We start from the raw sequence: 23,334 nt of genomic DNA on the forward strand, positions 1-23,334 counted from the left end.
TAAATAGCTCTATATTCTGATAGATGCTTTATAAGCACATTATAAGGCACTATAAATGCGATTATAATGCATTATAGACCCAACCTTTAAGTAAAGTGTTACCGAACTGGAACATAAGCTGATAAATGGTCTTTGTGGGGTTCCTCTGTCCCGATTGGATTACATTTGTAACCCACCTGTAAATCTATTTTCTGTTTATAAAGAGCTGGAGACCACTATTACTGAACTCTACAGCAATGATTACTATCATGGTACTTTTAAGAAGCAGAGGCTGCGGAGCATCCTCTCCCAATGTGTGGTTTGGGAGATTGCACATCCGTTAAAGCCGTGTTGAAGGAAGCCGAACAAAAACAAGTTTTATTCTTATATAGCCAATCTGTGCACAAGATGTAACAAAGAACAACCTTGAACCTTGATATCACCAGACCTGAAAATTTGAAAATGTTTAATTGAGACATAACCCTATATATTTCTAAAGCCTCCATTCAAAAGCCTGCCTGATCATACAGTAGACAGTTATATCCTAGGCAGGGATGTCAAACTGGCAGCCCACATCTGGCCTGAGAAGGGGCTCAATGATTGGGATAAATTACTATTTTCATCTGTAGGACAGTTGCTCTCAGGCCGCTCTCTCACTGTCTGCGCCCGTTTGTTGTAGGAAACAATGGACATAGTTAACCCATTATGCATGACTTGTCAATCCTCCAGCCGTACCAGTGCATCAATGAGGTGCTTAATGTCACTTGCAAGGCCCCATCAAACTTGTTAAGATTTAACCAGAAGTACATTTGAAAGTGTGAACTTCTGCTGAGCCCATAACAAGTTATGGAAAACTGAACTGGAAGAGGAAATGTGTATGCCACCTTCTGGAAACCCAGGACTACAGTTATGTACAGAGCCTATTCTGCCATTAAACAAAATGGGTGATATTCCACTTCTTTGTCCTCATCGATATACAAGCAGATGTTTAATTCATGGGTGTTTCTATATCCATATAAAGTGAACTGTGCAGTCGGGCTGCTGCAGGTGTGGCCAGTTCCACGATGACCGAGATTTACTGTATGAACCAGAAAGCTTTTTGATGACTGCATGGTTTACATGTCTTCGCGTGGGTCCATGTGAGATTGAATTTTCAAATTTGAACAATTTCTAAAAGTAATGATTGCTTGGGAATCTGCTTAAGAAAAGGAATTTATAAGCTGGAATATTTTGTAGTTCTAGCAGAGGGACACACGAGAGAAGACAAAGGTGCTGTGGGAGAACACGTGTGCACAACTGCTCCTACCCACATGAAGTCACATTTTGCCCAATCCAGCCCATGACCTAAAATGAGTTTGACACCCCTGACCTAGAGAGAACATGATCTGCCATTTTCTCAGCTGTTAGATGGAATGAGAGGGGGCTCAATCACCAGCTAGTGTGTGTGACGCAGTTGGTTGGTCAGTCTGTCATTAAGATGGACTGGTTCAACTCCACTGCAAAGGTGACTACACACTGACATCAGCCAGCTTAGTTGCAGATGAAGTTTCCGCATCATAGCAAAATTGTTAGCGATATAAGTCTTTGGTCATTCAGTGTGTTCAGTATGAGCTGATCCACAGCGTAGCAGGCTACATCAGAGTTCTGGTCCCCTCTATGGGCCCAAATCAAAGCTGGTCAAAGACTTTTCCTCTCCCTGAGCTGTTCCCAGGTTGAGGACCTCCCTCACTCTCATACCCATGCTTCCCTCTGTGTGGTCCAGGTATGTTCCCACTTTGGTTGTGGTAGTAAGTTGGGCACGTGGCATACCGAACAGTATCACACACTGCAGCTTTAATGGTTTAGAACAGCCTCAAAAATACATTTTCTTTATAATCAGTAAAATTAGAATTTCTTAATTTATTGAAAGTTTGGGCAGCTGTTTACAAACCACAATACTTTTGTGACGTGATGGTATCTTATTTCAAAACTATACAAGCTTATTAATCAAACATTAAGAAAACATGTAGGTTTGTGTGTAGGGTTTGGAATCCATTTTGACTGACCATGTCTGGGCGTCTCCATTAAAAAACAAACAAAAAAAGAAAATAAAGTGTGAACAAGTGATGTCACTTACATGACACCATCATTAACAGTTAACCAACTCATACCAGGCAATGTATGTACAAGGCAACAAATCAAATTAAGTACATGTACAGTGGAATTCTGATTTTACATTTAATTACAATTTGTATAGGTTAAATAAAAATCTAAAAAAAAAAAGGATGTGAAAAGCTTCAATTGTTTTCTTTTCTTTTTACAATGCAATTATTGCATTACACTGATGCTGTCATAATACCCTCTGATGCTGACAGTTTTTAGTGTGGTTAAAACAGTCCATGTGTCTCATTCCTCCTCTGCTCTTCCAGTTATCTTTCCGAGTCTCTCTGTCATCCTGAGAGATCTCTGGAATGGCTGTCAGTCCAAGAAGAATATATTGTTGAACTGTGTTGCACAAAGCCTCTTAACTTCCTCTGTATGGGGGGGAGAGACAGAAGGGCAGCGATGGTTAGATGGGAGATTAAGTATTGGGACAGATTTATTGTGGTGGTAGTGGTGGCACGCAAGTCCACGTGGATGTCATCTGGATGTCATCTGGGTTCATTTTTATTCATGTCTACTTACAGTATGTTGTAATGTAATTAATTGCCACCATATCCCACCATGCTGTATTCTACCGTGATTCAGTCCAGTTGGGCATTTGCATTTTTGTCCCATTGAAGTAAGATGTTTTGTAAACCCCTTGTTGTTTTATCTGGCCTTACACAAATCTGTAATCTCTCTCTTTGATGTGCTTTAAAAGAATAATGCATTTCATTGTAATTTGAACAAATGTGCTTATCACTGTACCCTTATTTTAGACCCGTTCCCAGGTGAAGGCAACTGCCTTCTCAGTAGAAAAGACTATCAGTGGTCTCTGCCACTGAAAACCACTGAACAGAGCTAAAGCAAGGCCAGTCGTTCATGTTAGTCGTACCGTTTACTTCAATCAGATTGGCATTCTTCTGGTTCAGGATGACGTACAATTCTCTCTGGTCTGACTTCTTGCCAACTACCCAGTAGTCCGTCATAGCTTTTACAATAATTTCTTCATCTTCATCAACTCTGGGGGGGTGGGGATGAAAAAAAAAAGAGTTATATATCTATCTATATATATATACACACACACACACACACACATGTCACACACAGTATATAGATATAAAACCAGAGCAATGAGGAGCATGGAATAGGCTGGGCAAGGACAGTATAACATTAGGTAGACAGTCTAAATTAAATGTTTACTACACATGGCAGTATACAAAACTGCTTTTATTGAATCCAACAGGCAAATTACAGCAGCATTACTATGTAACTTTCATCTTCTACCCCGGATTTGAACCTGGTTTCCTGCTTAAGTGCTGACATTTTTACCATTGACTAATAGAGCCAGCATGCTTGCTCTGGGAATGAATTGAATCTTGACCATCAAGTCAAAATTCGTGTCAGATCCTGTGTCTAGGTGAGACATGACCTTTGAAACTATCTAAATGTCTCAATAGAAGAGCAGGGAGACAAAATATAACCACCCAAATTGTATAAGTTATATTGTATTAACATACTCCACCATACAGATTGTAAAAAAAACAAAGTTATTAAAAAAAAAATCACCTGGCAAAGTCACAATTAATGTCTCCCAAGATCTTCATGAGGTCAGGATGAACAGAGGTGAGCGACACGCTGGCTGTTTTCCTCATGTGGATGGTGCTCTTCTCTGCCAAGTTCATGTGGTTGAAGTAGATGAACTTGAACTGGGGCTCCTTGTCTGGCCTAGGTGGACACAGAAATGAAAGAATATATAAACTAGAAAGACAATGTATACAGTAGGCAGGAACATTAAATTAGCCTCGCGTGGATTCGTCTGGTCCCAGGCTAACATTAAATACCAACAACATATCTATTGTTGATATATAATCGTGATAAATAAAGTTTAAAAAAAAAGGAAGGAATACAAATCTTGACATTATATTATAAAGTCAGAGGAAACTTTATGATTTAAATATATTATATTTATTATATACAGTATGTTTATTTAATATACTAGATGGGCACCGGCCTACACATTTTTTTTGTCGGCATGGACACTTTTTGCAGAGGTAAAGTGTGTACTGTATGTGGATTGAGACTAATCTCTTCTCTCTCTCTCTCTCTCATGGATATATTGTCGCACGCACACACGTCTGTCTTTCTTGAGGCTACTTTTGTCATTCCAAACACCCAGGTAATAAAAAGAAAGAAAAAAGAAAAACAACCGTATCTGTAACTGAGAAGTGTGTAGGAGAAAGTGAGAGCATAAAGGCCTCTACAGACCAAGCTGTCTTGTCCTGACTAACTGCGACTACGTCGGGAGATCAAATTGGGTGATAGTGGGTGATCGCTGATTGGTGACGTCTCCAGTCTCATGTTAAAAGTTGCTTCGAACACACTACACAGACTACAGCTGATGGCGCTGTTCTGCACAAAATTCTGAAACAAAATCTGCACCTGCGTGAGAAGTAACAAAATCTACAATACATGAATGAATGAATAACCTACGTTATAGCCTACCCCGTGCAAAAATGTGTTTTGACTTTAACCCATTAAAACCGGGTGTCATTTTAGATTTTAGCGTTGGCTATTCAAAAATAGCAGATATACAAGCTCACAACACGTCACTTCGTGCCGCGCTGCAAGCTTATACATATGCTATTTTTAAAAAAAAATCTTGTGAGAACTAGAAGGCATTTGTAGAATCAGCTTCAGATATTAATGGGATAATGAAAGCAGCTCTTTGAGTTGTTAAACATACTCCTGCAGTGAATTCTGTTCCTGTAACATGAGTTTGACATTAAACTGTGGATGCAAAGAGTCAACATGGTGGTCTGTGAGCTTTCAAACTCGATGCAGAAGTTATCTCCACCATTACAAGTCATCTTTCAAATTGTGACGTTCCGTTCGTAATAATTTTCTTTCTCTTTCTCATCATGCACACTGCATGCACACTGGGCAAATGCAAGTTAAATATTCTCCCTTCCCAATGCGTCCCGCTGCAGATTCAACATACTTAATAATGCCTGGCTACCACTGATGGCGCAATAAACTGATGGTGCACATTATATGACCAATTTTCGGGCACAGATGCTAATCGATGGCCAGACAACGGCTAAGTGTGTACCAGCCTTAAGAGAACATGTGTGTAAGGGTATGACTGTGCATGCATGTGGCAGAGAAACCGAGTACACGTGTATGAATGTGTTAATCAGTAACCTGTGTGTGTTGTGAGTGTATGCAGTAGCAGAGTGCCACTGTGTGTGTGTGTGTGTGTGTGACTGTGGGTATTAAACTCAAGCATCCCTCCTGTCGTATCACCCTATCTGAGTCTACTCGACAGTTCCGGCAGTCTTGGTCAGAGGACATGGGCTGGGTGCCAGCAATGGACTTTTTGGGCCAGCATTACTTATTCACTCTATTCTTCACTCGGATGACTAAAAAGAGGCTTGTCAAACTGTCCAAGCCACGGAGTCCAGAGTCTTGGGTTACTGGTCAGCGCTTATCTCCAGTTATCAGTAGGGTTGGCGGAGTACCGTCCATCCAGCGTGCCAGGCTCCCAAGTAACACTGGCCACAACGCTAGTGTTACCCCACAAGAAGTGCGCCTGTGACAATATCCGATGGAGTAACAAGAGTCTCGTCTGACGCTTTCGCCCCTATGTGGGTCAATTCAAAAAGGGATTGAATGCGTGGCGCTGTCAAGTGACACTGTCTGTTGGGTATAATCACAGAGGGAAGTGCTTTGTGATAACCCCCCCCCCACCAAAATAAAAAACTAAGATAGTGAGTGTCATTGAGTACTACTGGAATATGACCAAACACTGTCCAGAAAAAAAGAAATAAAAACATTTAGATTAACTTAAAGACTACATTGTATTAAGATACTTAAGCTAGGTTTAGGGTTAAGGCTGAGGTCCAACCTGGGCCGTGGGATGATTTTGGGAAGAAGAAAAACAAATTTTATTAGCATTTATTACGTATCTGTATGGCAGTCCCTCTCAGGCCACTCCCTTGCCACCATCTCTCCCTACCACTAGTCTGTAGCCTTTCGCTCCAACAGCTTGTTGTTGTTGTCTGTACTTAAGAAAGCAATAGACGTCGATTAACCACACACCATGCGCAACTTGTCAACCCTCAATGTCCAGGGCCTCAACGAGGTGCTTAATCTTAATGTTAACATGCAAGGCTTGTGTAACAAACGTGTCACAGAACACTACAACATTATTCATGCCTTTCAAATTAAAACGGGTCAGTGGGAGATGCAACCGGAGAAACCCAGCTAATTGCACCTCTGCGGTATGTGGATGTGTATTAGGTGTTAGGGGTGTGACAGTACAGTATGTTGGGTTCAGTATGGGCATGCACCGAAAGAGTGGAGCTTAAATTCTGAGTTTCCACATCTTCATATTAAGCAAGCACGCTTTACAACACGTTCCTGTTCCCCAGGGGGGTTGGGTAAGAGAAGCGCTGGTTTTTGTCATCTCAACATCCTTAAAATCATTTTATAACAAGACAGGCAAGTGGCCATGAGTCTGTGTATGGTGCAAGCGCACTATACACAGCATGCTGCACGCACAGCCCTAAATCCTGTCATGTTGCCAACTGAGAAGGAAGAGCTTGGATACTCCTGTTATAATTAACCTCTCCTGTTTGGGAACACTTCAGTTTCTCTGTGATTGGATGCTCCATCTTCAAATACTTGTGCATTGTTCTTGTTTGATTTGTGCCAGTCTACAGTCAGATAGTAATCACTCCTACAGTTTTTCAGAACCCGTCTCTTTAGTAAACAGAAAATACATTTTCAGTTCGGGATCAGGAGAGAGAACTCATACAGGATACAGGGGAAGTGAAAATAGAAGTGATGAAACAACAAACTGAGCAGACAAAATTGGAACTCTAAAATTGAAGCTGATAAATGGGGGTTCTATTGGTTATCAGGAGGGAGGGACAGTGAGAGAGAGAGAAATTAGGGAGAGAGCCTATTTCACCAGCACAATACCCCGGCCGATACCATTTGAGCATTTTGTGAGCATTTTCATGTCCCTGTACTTGTGATGAGAGTCCTGTACAGCTACTGAAACTGTTAAGTGGGATTACATTTCAGATTCAGTAGTGGATTGTCCATTTACCCTGATATCCTGCGATTAATGTTGAACTGCTCGCAGATGTCAGATGCCAGCAAGGTGAGCTGGGGCCCCACAAGTCCATCTAGCTCCTCACAGAACTCCCTCGTCAGCTCCACCGAGGCTAGAGAGAGAGAGGGGGGGGGTTGAGATATAGAGGCAAGGAAAGAGTAACAATGAGATATAGAGGCAAGAAGGAAAGAGTGAGGTGGGAGGGAAAACATATGGGTCGTGTGGGATTATGTGACCAGAATCACATTTAAGAATTTATCAAGTTTTTTTTTTAAGAGGCCGATGCCGATGATTGTCTGTACTGATGAAGGTCTAATGATCGAAACGTCCAATAAAGAGCAATTTATTTTTTGCAAGTTCCTGACAATGTTGCGGGTCCTTTTCTTTAATATCATCATCAGAGATCCCCTTCTGAGTATTTATCAAGTAGAAAAATATACATTTGAGACATTGGCGATGTACCCCTAGATTCTCCATTTAGCCCCCCACCAAAAGCATACACAACTTATTCAGAAGAAAATCTATAGAGTACTGAAGTCCTGACACTCCCACTACCCCTGGGTCACGGCTTTATTTTTTATATTGGAAATCCCATAGGCAAATCTTACTTCGTGTCATGTAAGATCTGTGTAAGATCAGGTATGTGACTCTGTCGTGTATGATTTGAGAACTTCTGTGTTTGGAGAAAAAAAATGTTTAAAACTTTGGATGAATTAGTACTTTTCACCGTCAGTTGATGCTTCATATCCATATGAGTACAATCGCAGGGGTGATTATTATTATAATTTTTTAACAGTTCTTATATGACGCGATCTAAGATTTGCCAATGGGAATTCCAACAGAAAAATGACCAGGCCCAGGGGATAGCACCCTCTAGCGGCAGTGATGTCAGACTTCGGTGATCTATTCTGAACAAGGCTGGATAAAACCGAAATGGCCTAAATCTATAATAATTTGACTGGTTACTGGCATTAATTTCATGGAAGGCCAATGAAAATGTGACATATCATATGACTAATAGTGTGATTACTTACCGCTGATCATGAAACAAACTGCCGCACTCATTGCCTAAAAAGGAGCAGATTGAATGCAGTTTTGAGTACAGACCGGGGAAGGCTACATACAGTACAGTATGACATTAAAGCCTCTGGTAATTTGGCTTGAAATAGTAAAAATGCATATGATATCAAAGTAGTTGAGTGTCTCATTAAGCATCCACAAGAGAGCGGGAGAGAGAGACACAGACACAAGTTGATTCAAACTCAGAAGGTTTTGTTGTACCTGTTTGGGTGGGATAACTGACATGCATTTTCATGATTGGTTTGCAGAATTTATTGCAAATGTTCCTATCAAATATGTGAGCATAACCACACGCAGCCAATTCAAACCTAATGTCATTAAGGTTTACGAAACTGAAATGACAATATTTCAAATTTAATACTATATGTAAGACCCCAAATTACACAGTTAGAAGGCTATTTTAGACTTGTTTTCTAGTGACTTTAATGCAATGAGGGACACACTTGATCATGTTAATACTCTGCCATTTATTAATCCCCTTCCCAAAAAAATCCATATCATTAGACAGAGCAGCGAGGCCCTTCAGCCTAATTCTATTCTTACCTATTCCATGTTTTAACCCATTTAGAACCTGAGGCCGATTCTAAAAAGGCCTTCTAAATCCTGACCTAAGTTTTCTGAAAAACTTCAATATGTATGAAAAAAAATACAAAAAAAATATGTTGCTATATTCTGTACATAGCAACAGGAACCCCAAAAGGGGTTCCCGTCTTGAGAGGTATAGTCAGGGTTGCATTGCTCATGGGACGGCCTTGCACGCCGTGCAGGAACCTATTTGACCAGGAGCACGCGCAGGCACATGTATAGATTTAAAACAACTTTAAATTCACTCCTCAACAAAGTTTACAAAGGCTCCCGACTCGCACCAGGTGAATTAACATAGGAATGAGCCTAGATGCATATCAGTTGTCCATTGTGTGACCTGTGGTGTAGGTGTTAAGCGACGTGCGCGTCACGTCATTAAAATAGAGTGCAACCACGTTCCAATTCAGCATTGCAACACTGGGTATAGTTACAAATAGGGGTTCCCGCCCAAAATGGGTTAAAGCATTAAAAATAAAGCCCCTGGATGAATCCAGAGATTAAACCAACTAGGCTGTCACAAACACAAGCGGGGGCTTAGCTCGTCGTTAGTCACGCAAATGTGTCACCTTATAAACGATCAGATGCAGCTCCTCATAGCTGTCCTCTGTGTTGACAAATATTCGGGGAAATCTGAATTTGGCCTCGGGATCTTTGAGGTTGGACGGTCCTGTGAGAAACCTGAAAAGAAAGGAAGAAAAAATAAAGAAAGAGAGGATAAAAAACATTGCCTCGTGCTTGTTGCAGGTCAAAACTGGTGTCGACAATAAAAAACACACTGACACCTTCCTCTAATAAAAACTGGGCAGGCATCAGGTGAGATTAAACATTTAAAACATTGACTGAAATCTAGTCACGCATTACACAACCTGTTCTTAGAACATTTCATGGAAATAGATGAAAGAGCCCAGCACAAAGAAACCATGGCCCTGTCTGAGCCTTGAACTTATGTACAGTACAACTGTTTGCTTGTAATGTGACCTAGCACTTGAATTTCTGTTCATGGATGCATTTTTTAAGTCATCTTAATGACTGAAACGTACAGTAAATGGGAATGGAAATCAATGAGTTCCAGTTAACCACAGCATCCTTGGGTTTGATTCCCACCAGGATCCAAATGTTACATGTCAATCCTTCCTTGCTGCATTCACTTCTCTATAATTTGCTGCATCACAGCTAATGATCTACACAGTAAGTACAGTGTTAATCTAACTCGGAGAGTTAATGGATAAATTGACACTGAGGATTTTTACAGTGTAATCCTAATTGCCGTCTTCTGTTATCTTGTTACAGCTGTGCAGGCAGGAGGATCCCTGCACAGGATCTAGGTCAGCAGAAGTCAACTTGCGTCCTCTGACCACCATAAGAGCTCCAATTTCCCTTTAGTCATGGGTCACATAACACATGAGTACAAATGTGATGGGATAGCATGAACTTGGACGTAGGGCGGTCACGATCATTTTACTCGATCATTTCAGCCGTCAATTGTATCCGATGCACACCGAATCAACCGGTGCAGTCGCATCGTGCATGTTTATACGACTGTTGCCAAAACACACAATGACTTCAATTAATACTGCATATTTTATTAGTGATCAAAAAGGCAGTTGTTTTTCAGGTGCCCCCTAATTGGGAAGCTGGAGGTCAGGTAGTTGTGCTCAGATAGCTTCTTACCTGGGGAGACAGCGTTAAAAGGCTTACCTTCCATAGTGCAACAGATTCCCTGCCACCTCAGGCCTGAGTGGAGAGTCCCTACCAGCCAGCTGGGACAGGGAGAGAGAAGGAGAGACAGACAGACAAACAGGCAGACCATCATTACTCGAAATCGAAAGTGAGAGGTACACATTCATCATTTTATCATACACTCCAAAAACATATCATACACTCACTACTGCTACTGTGTATCTTGAGCTGCAACTATGACATTTTGAAAACCATGTCAGGCCATTAAATAACATGTTCTGGTCTAGAGCAGTTTGGTATGTATACATTAGTGACATCACAGTAGAGGAAACACCATGCAGAGGAGTGGATTTCTAGAGGTCAGAAAGAGAGCAGTGGATCTCTCCTCCTCTTTCCTGTTCAAAACATTCTATCGCTCCGTCAATCCATCACCTTCCCTTCTCTCGCTCCTTCAATCCATCACCTTCCCTTCTCTCACACCTCTATCCAAACAGCTTTTCTTTCACTCAAAATCAACCTAGCTGTCCCTCCCCAAGTTCATCCCTCCACCTCTTTTCACACACACTGTACACACACACACACACACACACACACACACACACACACACACACTCTCTCTCTCTCTTTTAAAACCATTTTGACATGTCTTTCTCCCTGGTCGCCTATGCCATCCCACGCCTGCACTACATCACTCGTCCCTAAATTCTACTCACCTCTGGTTCAGAGTGCCTGGGAAACAATGAGGTGGTCAGATACTTGTACAGGATCCTCATATCGTCCTGTTCTAGTCCGCTCCTGCAGTCACAACCACACAGAGTTTAACCACTTAAGCCCTATATCATTTGTTGTACGGTGAATTTTCACCTATGACATGCCCAGAATAGAGATAACAGGTTGAAAGTGGTTAACCACAACTTTAAACGCCTCGACACATTCACTTCAGTGAATACAGGACAAAAGGTTTATTATTAATAATGGGTGCTATAACGGGCTAGATAGGAAGATTGAGAACCAGATGTGAGGTAGATTTGTTAATTTGATTAATAATAGGGGTTATTGATTGATTGATGATTTTTTGATCCTTTTGGTGACTGGCACGTTATCAGTAACCTGACTCCGCCTGATGGGGGCGGTATTGACGTCACAATACAGCCTCCATCTGGACTTGCTCAGATAGTACAGCTGCCCGCACTGCTGCGTGTTCGAACCAATCGCTGGCTGCTAGGGGCGGGATCATCCAATCACCTGCCAAGTAGCTTGAAAAAAAAAGGAAGTAGCCTGTGAAACAAATGTGACGCAAGCTTCTTCCATCTGGCAGAGTCAGGTTACGTTATCAGGTGTGCTGTCTAAGAATGACCACTGTAGCTGGTGTAGAATGAGGCATAGCAATGTGAGTAACTAAATAGAAGTTAAAATCAAGAAACCAAACTAATTCATGTACAGTATCTCCCCATGCATCCCTCAAAGGCTTACAGTATAAGGGTCACGCTAAGGCAGTGAAAGCTGCTCTCTGGTCAATTCATTAGCAATCACATAATCCATCCATGTCAAGCTGGTCGGCTGACAGTGCAATTAAAACGGCAAGTGAGATATCAGAATGCATATATCCCACAAAGAGGATTACTGGTTATTTGGGCCCGCCTCCGTTCCACCCAGCCTGTGGTAATAGGATTGGAAATGGCAACAATGCCTAGCCTGGTAAACCCCCCTCCCTCCGGAAATCTCATTTGCATTTGATTTCAGGAAGGAGGTCTGGGATTGCGCAGGGAGTAAAGCTGCCCGAACACTGCGTGTTCGCACCAATCAGCGGCTGCTAGGGGCGGGATCATCCAATCACCTGCCTAGTAGCTTGAAAAAAACCGTCTGTTATCGATTCTGCGACCGGAGTCTCAGATGGGAAGTAGGCTGTGAAACAAATGTGTGTCGCAAGCTTCTTCCATTTGACGGTGTCAGGTTAAACAATGCCAGCCGCACACTTAAGAGAGTGGGGAGCCCCCCTCCCCCACCCCCAACTGTTTGCTGTACTGTACATGTGTTTTATTGCTACTAGTGTTGATGATGTCAAGGATATATTATTGTATGTATTTAAATGTCACTATGAATGGAATACATAGGACACCAATGGAAACAAGTCCTCTGGACTTATTTGTGTTTGTGTTGACTGTACCCATACTGTTTGCATTTCTGTCTAAAGTATTTAATCGATCAATCAAAAGGTGATCTAAAAATGACTGTAGTATAACATCTCTGTCCGGTGGAAACCTCATCCATAAGGTCCAAAACTGTTATTTTCAGGATTCAAATTCAAAAGTAGCAAAAGTAGCAGATCGACAAGCTCAAAACACGGCGGCTGCTACTTTTGATGCTTTTGTGTGACGCTGTAGTGTGATCAAGTAGGGCGTTAATTTTCGAAAAAACACAAAAAGTTAGAATATGGAGGTAGAAGATTTTCTGCCCGAAAGCAACGACAGAAATAGCATGTACCAGATGAGTTGGTCGTTGTACAGGAATGCTGTGTATTTGACCAGGCTGAGGCTCTCCTCCACTCTGTTCACAAAGGACTGGATCTTCAGGTACGTCATCTTGTCCAGTGGGAAAAAGCTGATTCCGCCAAACACGTCCAGCAGGTCACATGACTGTAGGTGCAGCGTCTGGAGATACTGGTCACAGACACATACAAACATTATTTTACATGCATGAAATAACAGGAGATTGCCCGCACCACACACACACATGCACGTGCCAGAGCACACATGAAGACACAGAAACAGGAGATGGAAAAGAGAGAGGGGTTCATTTACCCGCATTAGTAGTGCTCGCTTACCAATGCAATAAAAACAGTTGGGCTCATGCTCTCTAAAAACGCCCCAGTCACCCAAGGACAAGAGGAGAGGTTCTGACATTCGACCTCTGACATGCACACCACCGGCTCTCACTTTTTTCTCTCTCATCTGCGTCTTTGAGTTACATTCTGGAAGAGGGGAAGCCCACGAAAGCTTAAGAGGCACCAGAGGGTATCCTCTTCATTACACATTAATTATTCACACTCGTTAATAATCTCAACGGGTGCGCCTAAAGCCGGCCCTCCTTACATCGAGGCGTGTGGCTAGCACAACGCCAACAGGACTAATGAATGTTGTGCGTTTATCAAGAATCATTAGGCTATGGCGGCCGGCAGTCTGGCGTGTCTGCCAACACGGGATGATGTGAGAACTTTCGCCCAAATGTGTCCTGTGTCAACGCCTGTTTACACTGAATGAAAAAAGAGGAGCTAATGTTTATCTGACTGCCAATCAAATGAAAGTGCTACAGTACATCACGAAGTAGACATTTAGTATCAGGTAGTAACAGTCAGGCATGATTGACTTCCATACCACCAACAAAAAAATAAGTTATATGACATATGAGTATCCTCTACCTGGCAAGAGCAAATATTTATGAGTCAGTGAAAGCGTGGTGATAGATGTGCTTTTCATCGTCTTACCCTGTAGAAGAACTTCTCGAGCTTCTGGATGAGAAGCTCCACTCCGCCTGCCTCCATCGCTCTGCTGAATGTGCCATTGAAGAGCTACAGCATTAACAATAACAACGTTAATGTTTTACATATACAGTACAAAAGCTTCTGCTATTGCTTACCCTTGTGCCACTGGGGGTCAGTGCCAATCAGAAAATGTGGCTTGGAGGTTAGAGAAAAAGGGATGATTGAATTTGTGAGTAAGCGTATGTCATTGGGGTTTGTTCAATGGAAGAATACCTACAGAGCATTTATAACACAATACAATGGTTCGACGGTGTCTAAAAGTCGTGCCGTGAATTCTGGTAAATGTACTATAATAATAAATGATACTTTCCAAGGCAGCCTATGCAGTGATAGTAGTGTGTTGTCAAACTGTCTGCATTTTTGAAGAGCATCTCTGATAACCAAGCAAAACTGGCCTGCTGTGAAAGTATTTGAAAGCAAACTGGTGCTTACCTTGTACATACTGTAGCATTGCTTTACAACTGCACCATAAACTGTGTCCTGCGGACGCAAGAGAGTACAGTAAGGCTATGTATGGACAGAATCCCCCCAATAAGAAATAAGAAAACAAAAGTTACTTGAAAAGACCTACAAGAATCTCTTCTTCTTGATATTCTACTGTAGGAGGTTTCCCATCTTTGTTTGGTTTCTCTACCATTGGGTTTCGTACAACCTGAAAATGCAATTCGAATACAGAACCATTATGTCTACAATGTCTCAACAAACACCTTATGCATTGCAAGTAAAGAAAGTGAGAGTTTTATTTTGTACCATGACTACCCAGAAACTGTCCTCTGGCTCGAAGAAGAATTGCCGGTTCTTCTGTGTATGTAGAGACTTAGCTGGTTTTGTCGGACAAAATGTCCTGAAAGACAAAAAAAGGCGACACATTGACAACACATTGACAACACTCTCCATATTTGGGGGTAGCTGCATTTGGAATTCCTTATATGGTTATGGCTGAGTCATGGTGACATAAGCGTGAAGTCAGAGGGCCACCTTATAATGTACAGTATATCTCACAAAATACCTGGAACATTAATTAAAAATCACACCCAGTGTGAAGTGGGCGGTGTGGTCATCACAGTGGTCATCATAGTGATGGAAGCTCACTTAAAAAAAAAATGGATTTTTGGAAGTGCATAATCCTATTTATAGGTTATTAATGTCATCATGTGTCTCGCTAGCCAATCACAGTGCTGAATAGAGTCAGCCAATAGAGTCAGCCAATCACAGTACAGGAAAGTGGGCCAAGTGGGCCAATCACAGTGCAGGAAACTAATACTAATGAGGTGTCCCAACCTCACTTATAGGGGCGGCTACACCGCCCAAAAATGGGAATTGGAATGAAATATTATAATTGAAGACAATATATGAGAAGAGGTGTGTGCAAACTGTCACCAAGGAATCAACATTCAGCTATGGAAAGAATTTGACAGGGACAAAAAAATATCAGGTTCTGGAATACATGTTTCATTAGTTCTTGATATGTGGGGGAAAAAACTAACTTCTGTGGGCAGTGACATTATATGGGAGAAAACGTGTTCAAAATAGTGCTAACTTAAGTGTTTATCTAAGTCAGAGTAATGTTTTATTCGTTTTACTTTTCTGATGTAGAACAGATACAGAGAAATATACTTCATGTAGTAAGTGAGTCACTGGGAGAAGTACAGTATTGATTATACACTCTTCAGATTCAAGAACAGAGAGATCTCTACCTGGTAAACTGTACAATGGCTTCACAGAGGCCCACATTCCGGATCTTCTCATTTTTCTCCACCTCACTGGGGTAGTAGAACAGGATTTTCTTCTCCTCCTAAAAAAACAAGACATCATAGGAGTGCTCAAAGGACCGTATCAAAATAAGCCTTCAGCAAATACTGACTTTGATAAACAATACCATGGAAACGGATCAAGCATACAGTGATAACACTATGATGTGTTACAACAAACAAGACACTGTCTGGAAGCAGGACTCACCTCTCCTTCCCGTGGCCCGAATGAAGGGTTGTAAACGAAGAAATTAAGCAGAGATGGAGTGTACTGTTTCTCTTGCATTCCTGAGGCCATTCTCGGACTGCAACAGACAGACACAGACAGAGGGGAGAAGACAACTTGATGAACATACAGTACATACGTATAGCGATCTTAAAACCTTCATGCTTTCATTTGACTTGATCCCATACCTGATCATCAGCATTAGTGTGACTTGTGTCTGGACTTCCTCTGTTCCAAGGAGAGCGGGGTTAGCATGCTGTGTACCTGCAGAAAAAAAGAGAAATAAGATGCCAGTCTATACAAAAGAATAAAGTTGGGAATTAAAACAAATATTGGGTCTGTGAGTAGAAGTAGGGGTGCAACAGTTAATCGAAATGATCAATTTAATCAATTATAAATTCTATTCTATAATTAATGCATTTATAAAATAATCGATTAATAATCAATCACTATTTTGGGATAGTCATTATAGAAGAAGATTTTCTGAAACTTTCAAAAATAGTGAAAATAGCAGATATATAAGCTCACATTGCGTTGCATCGCTTCAAATACAGCCAAAATAATCAAACAAATCAAGAACATTAAAACAATGACAATCACAGAGACAGCAGAGAGACCAATGCACACAGCACAGTATGTGCAACAAAAGTCTAAAGCTAGAAACTGGAATAAATTTGTAATACACACCACAGCTACAGTATGTCGTAATAGTAGCCCGATTTGGAACCTCTACCTCCGCTACCGCTCCGAGATGAGGTCCCACGTTTGTCGGTGCAGTTTGAGTAGGACATTTTGGAATATTTCCCACTATACATGATTCTTACCCTTTTCCGCACATCGTATCCAAAAAGTAAAGGTATTCTGCACTGCTCTCAGATGTTTTAACTTCTAGCGCCAAAGAAAAATTTAACTGACGGGTTGAAATAAGCATTTAAATCGCTTAAAATGTCAGCCTGTGGCCATGTTTCCCAATGCAATCTTACGGGAGCAGTACTGCGCATGCGGACGGGGGTTGACTAAAGTGGAAAATATCCCGGTCAAACGGCACGGACAAACGTGGAACCTCATCTCGGAGCTATATAGCGGAGGGAGAGGTTCCGAATGGAGCTACTCGTCATAGCTGTGGTGTGGAATCCGGCATCCACTTGACCAAGAATTATTTAAAAATGATATTTATTGGTGTGGATGGCTCTTAAAACACCCTAGTTAAAAGCCAGGCAAGTTTGCATTTAAATATTCCTTAAACATCCTGAGCCACGCTCAGATCCTCTGGGTGCCATTCCAGCGGCTCGGACCAAAAGTGTCGAAATGCCCGCTCACCATTTTAGTTCTAGTTTTGTGAATGATTAAAAAGGGTCCTCCCTGAGAGAACCTGAGAGATATATATGTATGTCTCATTTCTTAAAAGTATAGTAGAGATATACGTATAAACCAAAATAATTATCTTAAATCATACATTTAACAGGCAGCCAATGCTTTGAGATTTTTAAGATTGGTGTAATATGAGCTCTCCTTCTGGTTTGGGTCAGAACTCCAGCAGCAATTAATTCTAACTAACATGTGTTTTGAGGGAGACCATGGTCTGCAGACATAATGGCATTATGGTACTCCAGACTATACGTGATAAAAGCAAACAACAAGCATTAGTCTCTCAGTGTTGGCTTGAGAGAGAAACAGAAACTGATGTGAGGGAGGCTCAAAGTTCAAATCAGAATCGAGGATAACACCTTAGGTTTTTTTGCTTGGTGACTTGGACTTAATTAATGCCATAGTTTGTAGTTTAGCTAGTTTCTCTCTGGGCCTTAGTTAGCAGCACCAATAACCAACCAGTACTTTACCAGTACAGGTTTTGCCCTGGGTCAGCTGAGCCATCCCATGGCTTTAACATCAAATACAGTTAAACGGCTTTGTGTCATCAGAAGAAGACACAGTAACATAATGTTGTGTAATAATCAGCATAGCTGTGTAAGTTGATGTCGTGCCTCCTGGTGATTCCCAAGGGGCAGCAAGCAGATCACTAGAACGATAATGTGTTACAAGCGAAACCCCAAGCCTGCCTACTAGTGCCTACAGCAGTGGTTCTCAAAGTGTGATCCAGGGACTCTCAGAGGTCCTTGATGGGGTTCTAAATGGACCCTTACAAGTCTGTAACTCTGACTCTGACAGTATACAAATGGAACCAAATGGACCCTAACGGGTTCATTTGGTTCCATTTGTCCCCCCCCCCCCCGGCCTAGAACGGAGGGTCGCAAACTTGGCATAGTTCATGTTTAGTTATTTTCCCTCCTTGGCTCTTGTGATTATAACGACAAAGAAATCTATTGTGTCCCGTTAGCAAAGCAGTGAGTACAACAACATGTAGCAATTAGCCAACGTTAGGTGCTCAATTTGTGTGTCTGTGTAGCAGCTATTCAGTTAGCTGTGACGGCAGCAGCTGTGTTTTTCCATTGAGTACAGCTCGCTGAAACACACTTTATACATGACAGCGCAACACAACTGTGACACTCACCTTACAGTGCATGCATTTGGAAAAATTCACAATGTTCGGGGTCGTGGTTTACGCGAAGATGTCTGTGGAAGTTGAGTATTATGAGCTTTAGGGAGGAGGGAGACGCCGCTTACTTCCTGGTGCAGCTTCTGACAGCGAAGCGTCACGAGCACAACTGCCCGGGTGGGTTGAATTTCAGCCAACATAAGGTTCCGCTATAAAAATCGTCCCCCTCCCCATTGGACTCACTCAGAAGCCTGTAACATTAGCAGTGGTGGAAAAAGTACTCAAATGTTTTACTTAAGTAAAAGTATCAATACTGCAATGTAGAAATACTCTGTTACAAATGAAAGTCCGAAATTCAAAACTTTACTTGAGTAAAAGTACAAAAGTATATTAGTACCAAAATGTACTTAAAGACAAGTACCAAAAGCAGAAAGTACTCATTATGCAGAATGTCCCATTTCACAAGTTTTCAAATGTATAAAATGTATTAAAATCTTTTGAAAATAGCAGATCTACAAGCTCACAATGTGTTGCATCGAGACGCATTGTGAGCTTGTAGATCGGCTATTTTCAAATGGCCGAAATGTATATGAAGTGGGTAATGTATAACTAGTAACTAGTTTTCAAATAATTGTAATGGAGTAAAAGTACAATATTTGCCTCTGAGATGTAGTGGAGTAAAAAAACTGGAAATGTAGTTAGTAACTTTACACCACTGAACATAAGTGAATAGTGAGTAGACATTTGGTTATGTGGAAATAGGCTAAGTATGATTTGGGGCTAAACTAGTAATTCAAAAACTAGTAATTCAAACAACTTTGGTAAGGCCTCTTATAAGAAAGGAAGGCACAGACGTCTATCCTACTGAACTGATTGCTGGTTGTCTCAAATGATAGATGATAATCAAAATCAGTTTCTACTCTGCAACTGACAATATTAAATTAAATATACCACCACATCAAACCCTGCATCAATCCCTGCTGAGCTCCTCAAATAAATCTAATATCAAATAGATAAATTAATAAATGATAATATCAAAACTAATGCTCAGTTTCTACTCTCCACAACTGACAAATGGCTAAATCCCACCAGATCAATCCCGGCTGAGCTCCTCTCTTCAAATAAATGATACATAATAAAAATAATATAGATATTAATCTATCATGTTGATGATGGATCTGGACGGTCTCTTTCCCCACATCAATGTACCACTCAGGCTGGGTTTGGAAGGTTACTTTTGAAGTGTACTCATTACAGATGACTCCCCTCATAAAAATTAAAGTAATAATAATAATAATAATAATAATAATAATAATAATAATAATAATAATAATAATAATAATAATAATAATAATAATAATAATAATAATAATAATAATGTTTTTGATAATAATGATACTTCTTTAAAGAAATGTAAACTTATTAAATTAGATAAATTAAAACAAATTACTTTATTTAAATAAATTAAGTAAATGTTTTAAACCTGGATAGTGTATGCATCCAATAAGAACAGGCAATGTTCTATTTCTCTAACACTTCACTCTTTATTATTATTTATTATAATATTATATAATAACATAAATAAAGGTTGTCTTGTTTTTATTTGGAAAATAGTATTAGTAGAATAGAGTAAAGTAGAGTAGAGCATGGAAATATCATTTTGGAGTTTCCAATTATGGTGCTTTTTACCATCCAAAGATAGTACCTCATGTTGTTGATACACTAATTACTCACTTCCCCCTGAAAACCTCAGTCCTGTGAATGAACTTGTGTTAATTGCATCAACACCAGTGGATGTCCCAAAACTGAACAAAAACAATACTGAGATCCTTATAGATCCTAAAGGTCAGAGACAGCAGGAGATCCATTCTGATTTGTCTTTGAAACCAAGTGAATGGGTCAGACACCTGTGGATGCAGATCTTAATGTCCAAAATGATATAACTAATATTAGGATGTTTGTCATTTAAAAGACATCTCCGAAATTAGAAGCTTATACTCTGAAAAACAGGTCCATGCATTCATCTTCAGCAGGTCGCGTCGTTCATTTCATTACATCTTCATTTCATTTCATCAACAACGTCTAGCCTGGTTTTGTATTGGAATTGTCTGTGAGAGTCTTGATTACAGCACACTTGGGATTTTACACTTGGGATAATGATGGCTTGTTGGTGTGGTCAGTGTAACACTCCTTTGGCAAGCCTTGTGAACCGTATCAAAGAGAGTGGTACCCTTTTTGGTGTAATGGTAACACAGATACTTGGGATACTTAAGGTAATGGAACTAATCCCCGCCAATGAATACATTATTTACCCATTCGGTCTTCTAACTACAAACAAGAAATACAAAAAATCTTGTGAAACTGGTAAATCTCATAAAAATTGGAAGACTGATCATATGCTGAATTGGCTGAACTGTCTGACAGTGATGAATGATAAGAAAAGATGTGAGGACTGCTTCTGGTCTTCTTATTTACTAGCCCAATTCACTCAGCAGAAACCCTAGAGGGGACAGTCCAGCCACAGAGACATTGAGAGGCCCCAGTCCTTTGTAACTTTAATCTGCACCCTCTGTCCCCTATCATTTCACTGCGAAGTTGACTTTGAACCACGTACCATTTGATATAGTTTGCCTCAACATCTTCACAAGGTCACTATCAATAAATAACAGAAATGTCTCTAATACTTGCATCTTGTACGCATCCCCTTTCTTCTTAGTTGACTTTTTTGACAGCTACAGTATACTGTAGGTCTTGTAAACTGAAAAATGACGTTTATCCATACTTTATACGGTGACATACGTACAAAGATGGCATCCTTCTTTCAAGTAAGTCTACAGTAAGTAATTAAGAAGTAGCCTAAGTAAGATTGGCCCAAAGGAGGGCTATATTGACTCTTGTTTTAAACTTGACCACCTAGAATGGACAACAAACTTTCTGTATGGTCTTATTTATACGGTCTAAATTAAATCCTACTCTCATTTACAATGGAGGCATTCATTAGTGTGCAGTTGTGAAAACCTTTAGATTACGTTTTGAGACTGTATATAAATCTTTGACTTTGACTGGTTAGCTGTTTTTCAACCATGTAGTACGAAATGAATAAAAAACTGAACAGAAAGCAACCGAGTAAGTTCATACATGTTTATTTGGTCATCTCATTCATCATCAGTTGTGCAGTGGTGCGTGCATAGAAACAGAAGAAGCAACACAGTGATACAGTACACTCACGAACAAAAGGCAAATAAAAAGTGTTTGTTTTTTTAATCAGGAAAAGGACATTTAGAAACAGTTCAAGTGCACAGAGTTTCGGTAGTAAATGAAAGGGAATGTATGTCGGGACCTGAGGACTCCTGAACAAGAGATGAAGGGAGGAGAGGATAGAAGACCTGAACACTTGTGCTCTCTTCCTCTGCAGACATCTCAGGACAGGACCAACGTCTTGAATTCTAGAGTGAGAAACAGTTTTGGGTTACTTCCCAGCTCATTTATTGCACAAAAAAACACAGTTCTTCACAGTGAGATTAAGCAGATGATGTCATTGAATGCATTTTAAATATGATTGACATTCGGTTTCCAAAAATCCTAGATTAACCAGCCATTTTGCAACAAGAGATGCTGACTTAATGTGGATTTTCTTTTTAAGGATTGTCCTGATGACACGGAGGTGTCCGTGGCTAAAGTTCAAATACAATACTACCAGGCCATGGTATTAGGAGTCATACATGTTTTTACAGGCCAGATTACATTTTTAGCCGATATGCAACAAGGTCACACAATGCTGTATGCTAAAGATGGAAGGAGACCTGCTGCTGGGAGAGGATTATTATAAAGAGACAGACGTGTTTGTCCCATTACCAATGGGATTTTTCTGTTAAAATATCAGAGACTGTCTTTGAAATATAATATTAAACTCAACGAAAACGTCATACAGTAATAATATATATATATTTATACTTATGGTACTGTGATTTTTAAAACAAAAGTCCTATAATGTGATTTAAAATATAAATTGTAGCTCTTAATGTTCTTTACATAACATGACAACGAATTTAAAAGAGCAGGTGTTATTATTTTCAACTATTGGAATGACAACCAGGTCTTATCAGTTACTGCAGTAAGCGCAGCATAGCTTGCATTATGTGACACCCTGTCCTCATCATAGCCAATCAGGAGTTCATATTCAGAACTGACCCTCTGCTCCGATCTTGCCATCACCATCATCATCAGCCGCTGAGATGAAGGCCGTGGCCTCTGCATCAGACAGCTCCCGAGCCCCAGGGGAGAACCGCTGCAGGAAGCCTCTGGATGGAAGCAGGTGTGTAAAATTAATATGAATAGAAGTAGACAGAGCCTATAGTATATACAGTTTAGCTAGGTCCTGTAAAGACTGTAAAAAACGGGTTCATTTGGTTCCACCTGTGCACCCTAGTCAGTTAAATTTAAATTTTAAGCGCACGCGCGCACACACACGCGCACACGCACGCGCACGCACACGCACACGCACACACACACACACACACACACACACACACACACACACATGCACATGCACACATGCATCAGAAGTGGCACGGTCTCTCCCCAAATAATACATTCATGAGTACGTAGCATCCCATAGGTCCTAAACCCTCATCATAAAATTATACAACTGTGGATTAGTATGTTTACAGCTTAATGGCACCATCCATTAAAACAAACAGTGGACTTTGTATTAAATCTCTATCATTCAAACACAAACACACACATGGACAGACA

At 40.6% G+C, this 23,334-nt stretch overlaps 2 protein-coding genes across 2 annotated transcripts in view; both read right to left on the bottom strand.

Annotated features, from left to right (window-relative positions):
• Positions 1-1,792: 1,792 nt before the first annotated feature.
• ccz1 (CCZ1 homolog, vacuolar protein trafficking and biogenesis associated) lies at positions 1,793-18,719 on the bottom strand. Its single transcript, XM_080455263.1, has 17 exons — positions 18,595-18,719; positions 16,274-16,349; positions 16,068-16,164; positions 15,806-15,903; positions 14,859-14,952; positions 14,680-14,760; positions 14,541-14,588; positions 14,052-14,135; positions 13,052-13,227; positions 11,281-11,362; positions 10,586-10,647; positions 9,454-9,565; positions 8,257-8,290; positions 7,217-7,334; positions 3,670-3,828; positions 2,996-3,123; positions 1,793-2,492 (listed from the first exon to the last, which is right to left on the bottom strand). Exons 2-17 carry the CDS (start codon positions 16,285-16,287, stop codon positions 2,437-2,439), a joined length of 1,443 nt encoding a protein of 480 aa, XP_080311389.1. The 5' UTR covers positions 16,288-16,349; positions 18,595-18,719; the 3' UTR covers positions 1,793-2,436.
• Positions 18,720-21,706: 2,987 nt separating this feature from the next.
• The window catches only part of pvalb9 (parvalbumin 9), a 4,151-nt gene continuing 2,523 nt past the window's right edge, over positions 21,707-23,334 (bottom strand). Inside the window, exons 4-5 of the mRNA XM_080456029.1 lie at positions 22,771-22,880; positions 21,707-22,025 (exon numbers count right to left, since the gene is read on the bottom strand). Of these exons, the coding sequence (XP_080312155.1) occupies positions 22,000-22,025; positions 22,771-22,880 (136 nt within the window). The 3' untranslated portion in view covers positions 21,707-21,999. The remainder of the gene's footprint in view (positions 22,026-22,770; positions 22,881-23,334) is intronic.

Source organism: Gymnoscopelus braueri (assembly GCF_963280865.1).
Source record: "Gymnoscopelus braueri genome assembly, chromosome: 17".
Taxonomy (NCBI): domain Eukaryota; kingdom Metazoa; phylum Chordata; class Actinopteri; order Myctophiformes; family Myctophidae; genus Gymnoscopelus; species Gymnoscopelus braueri.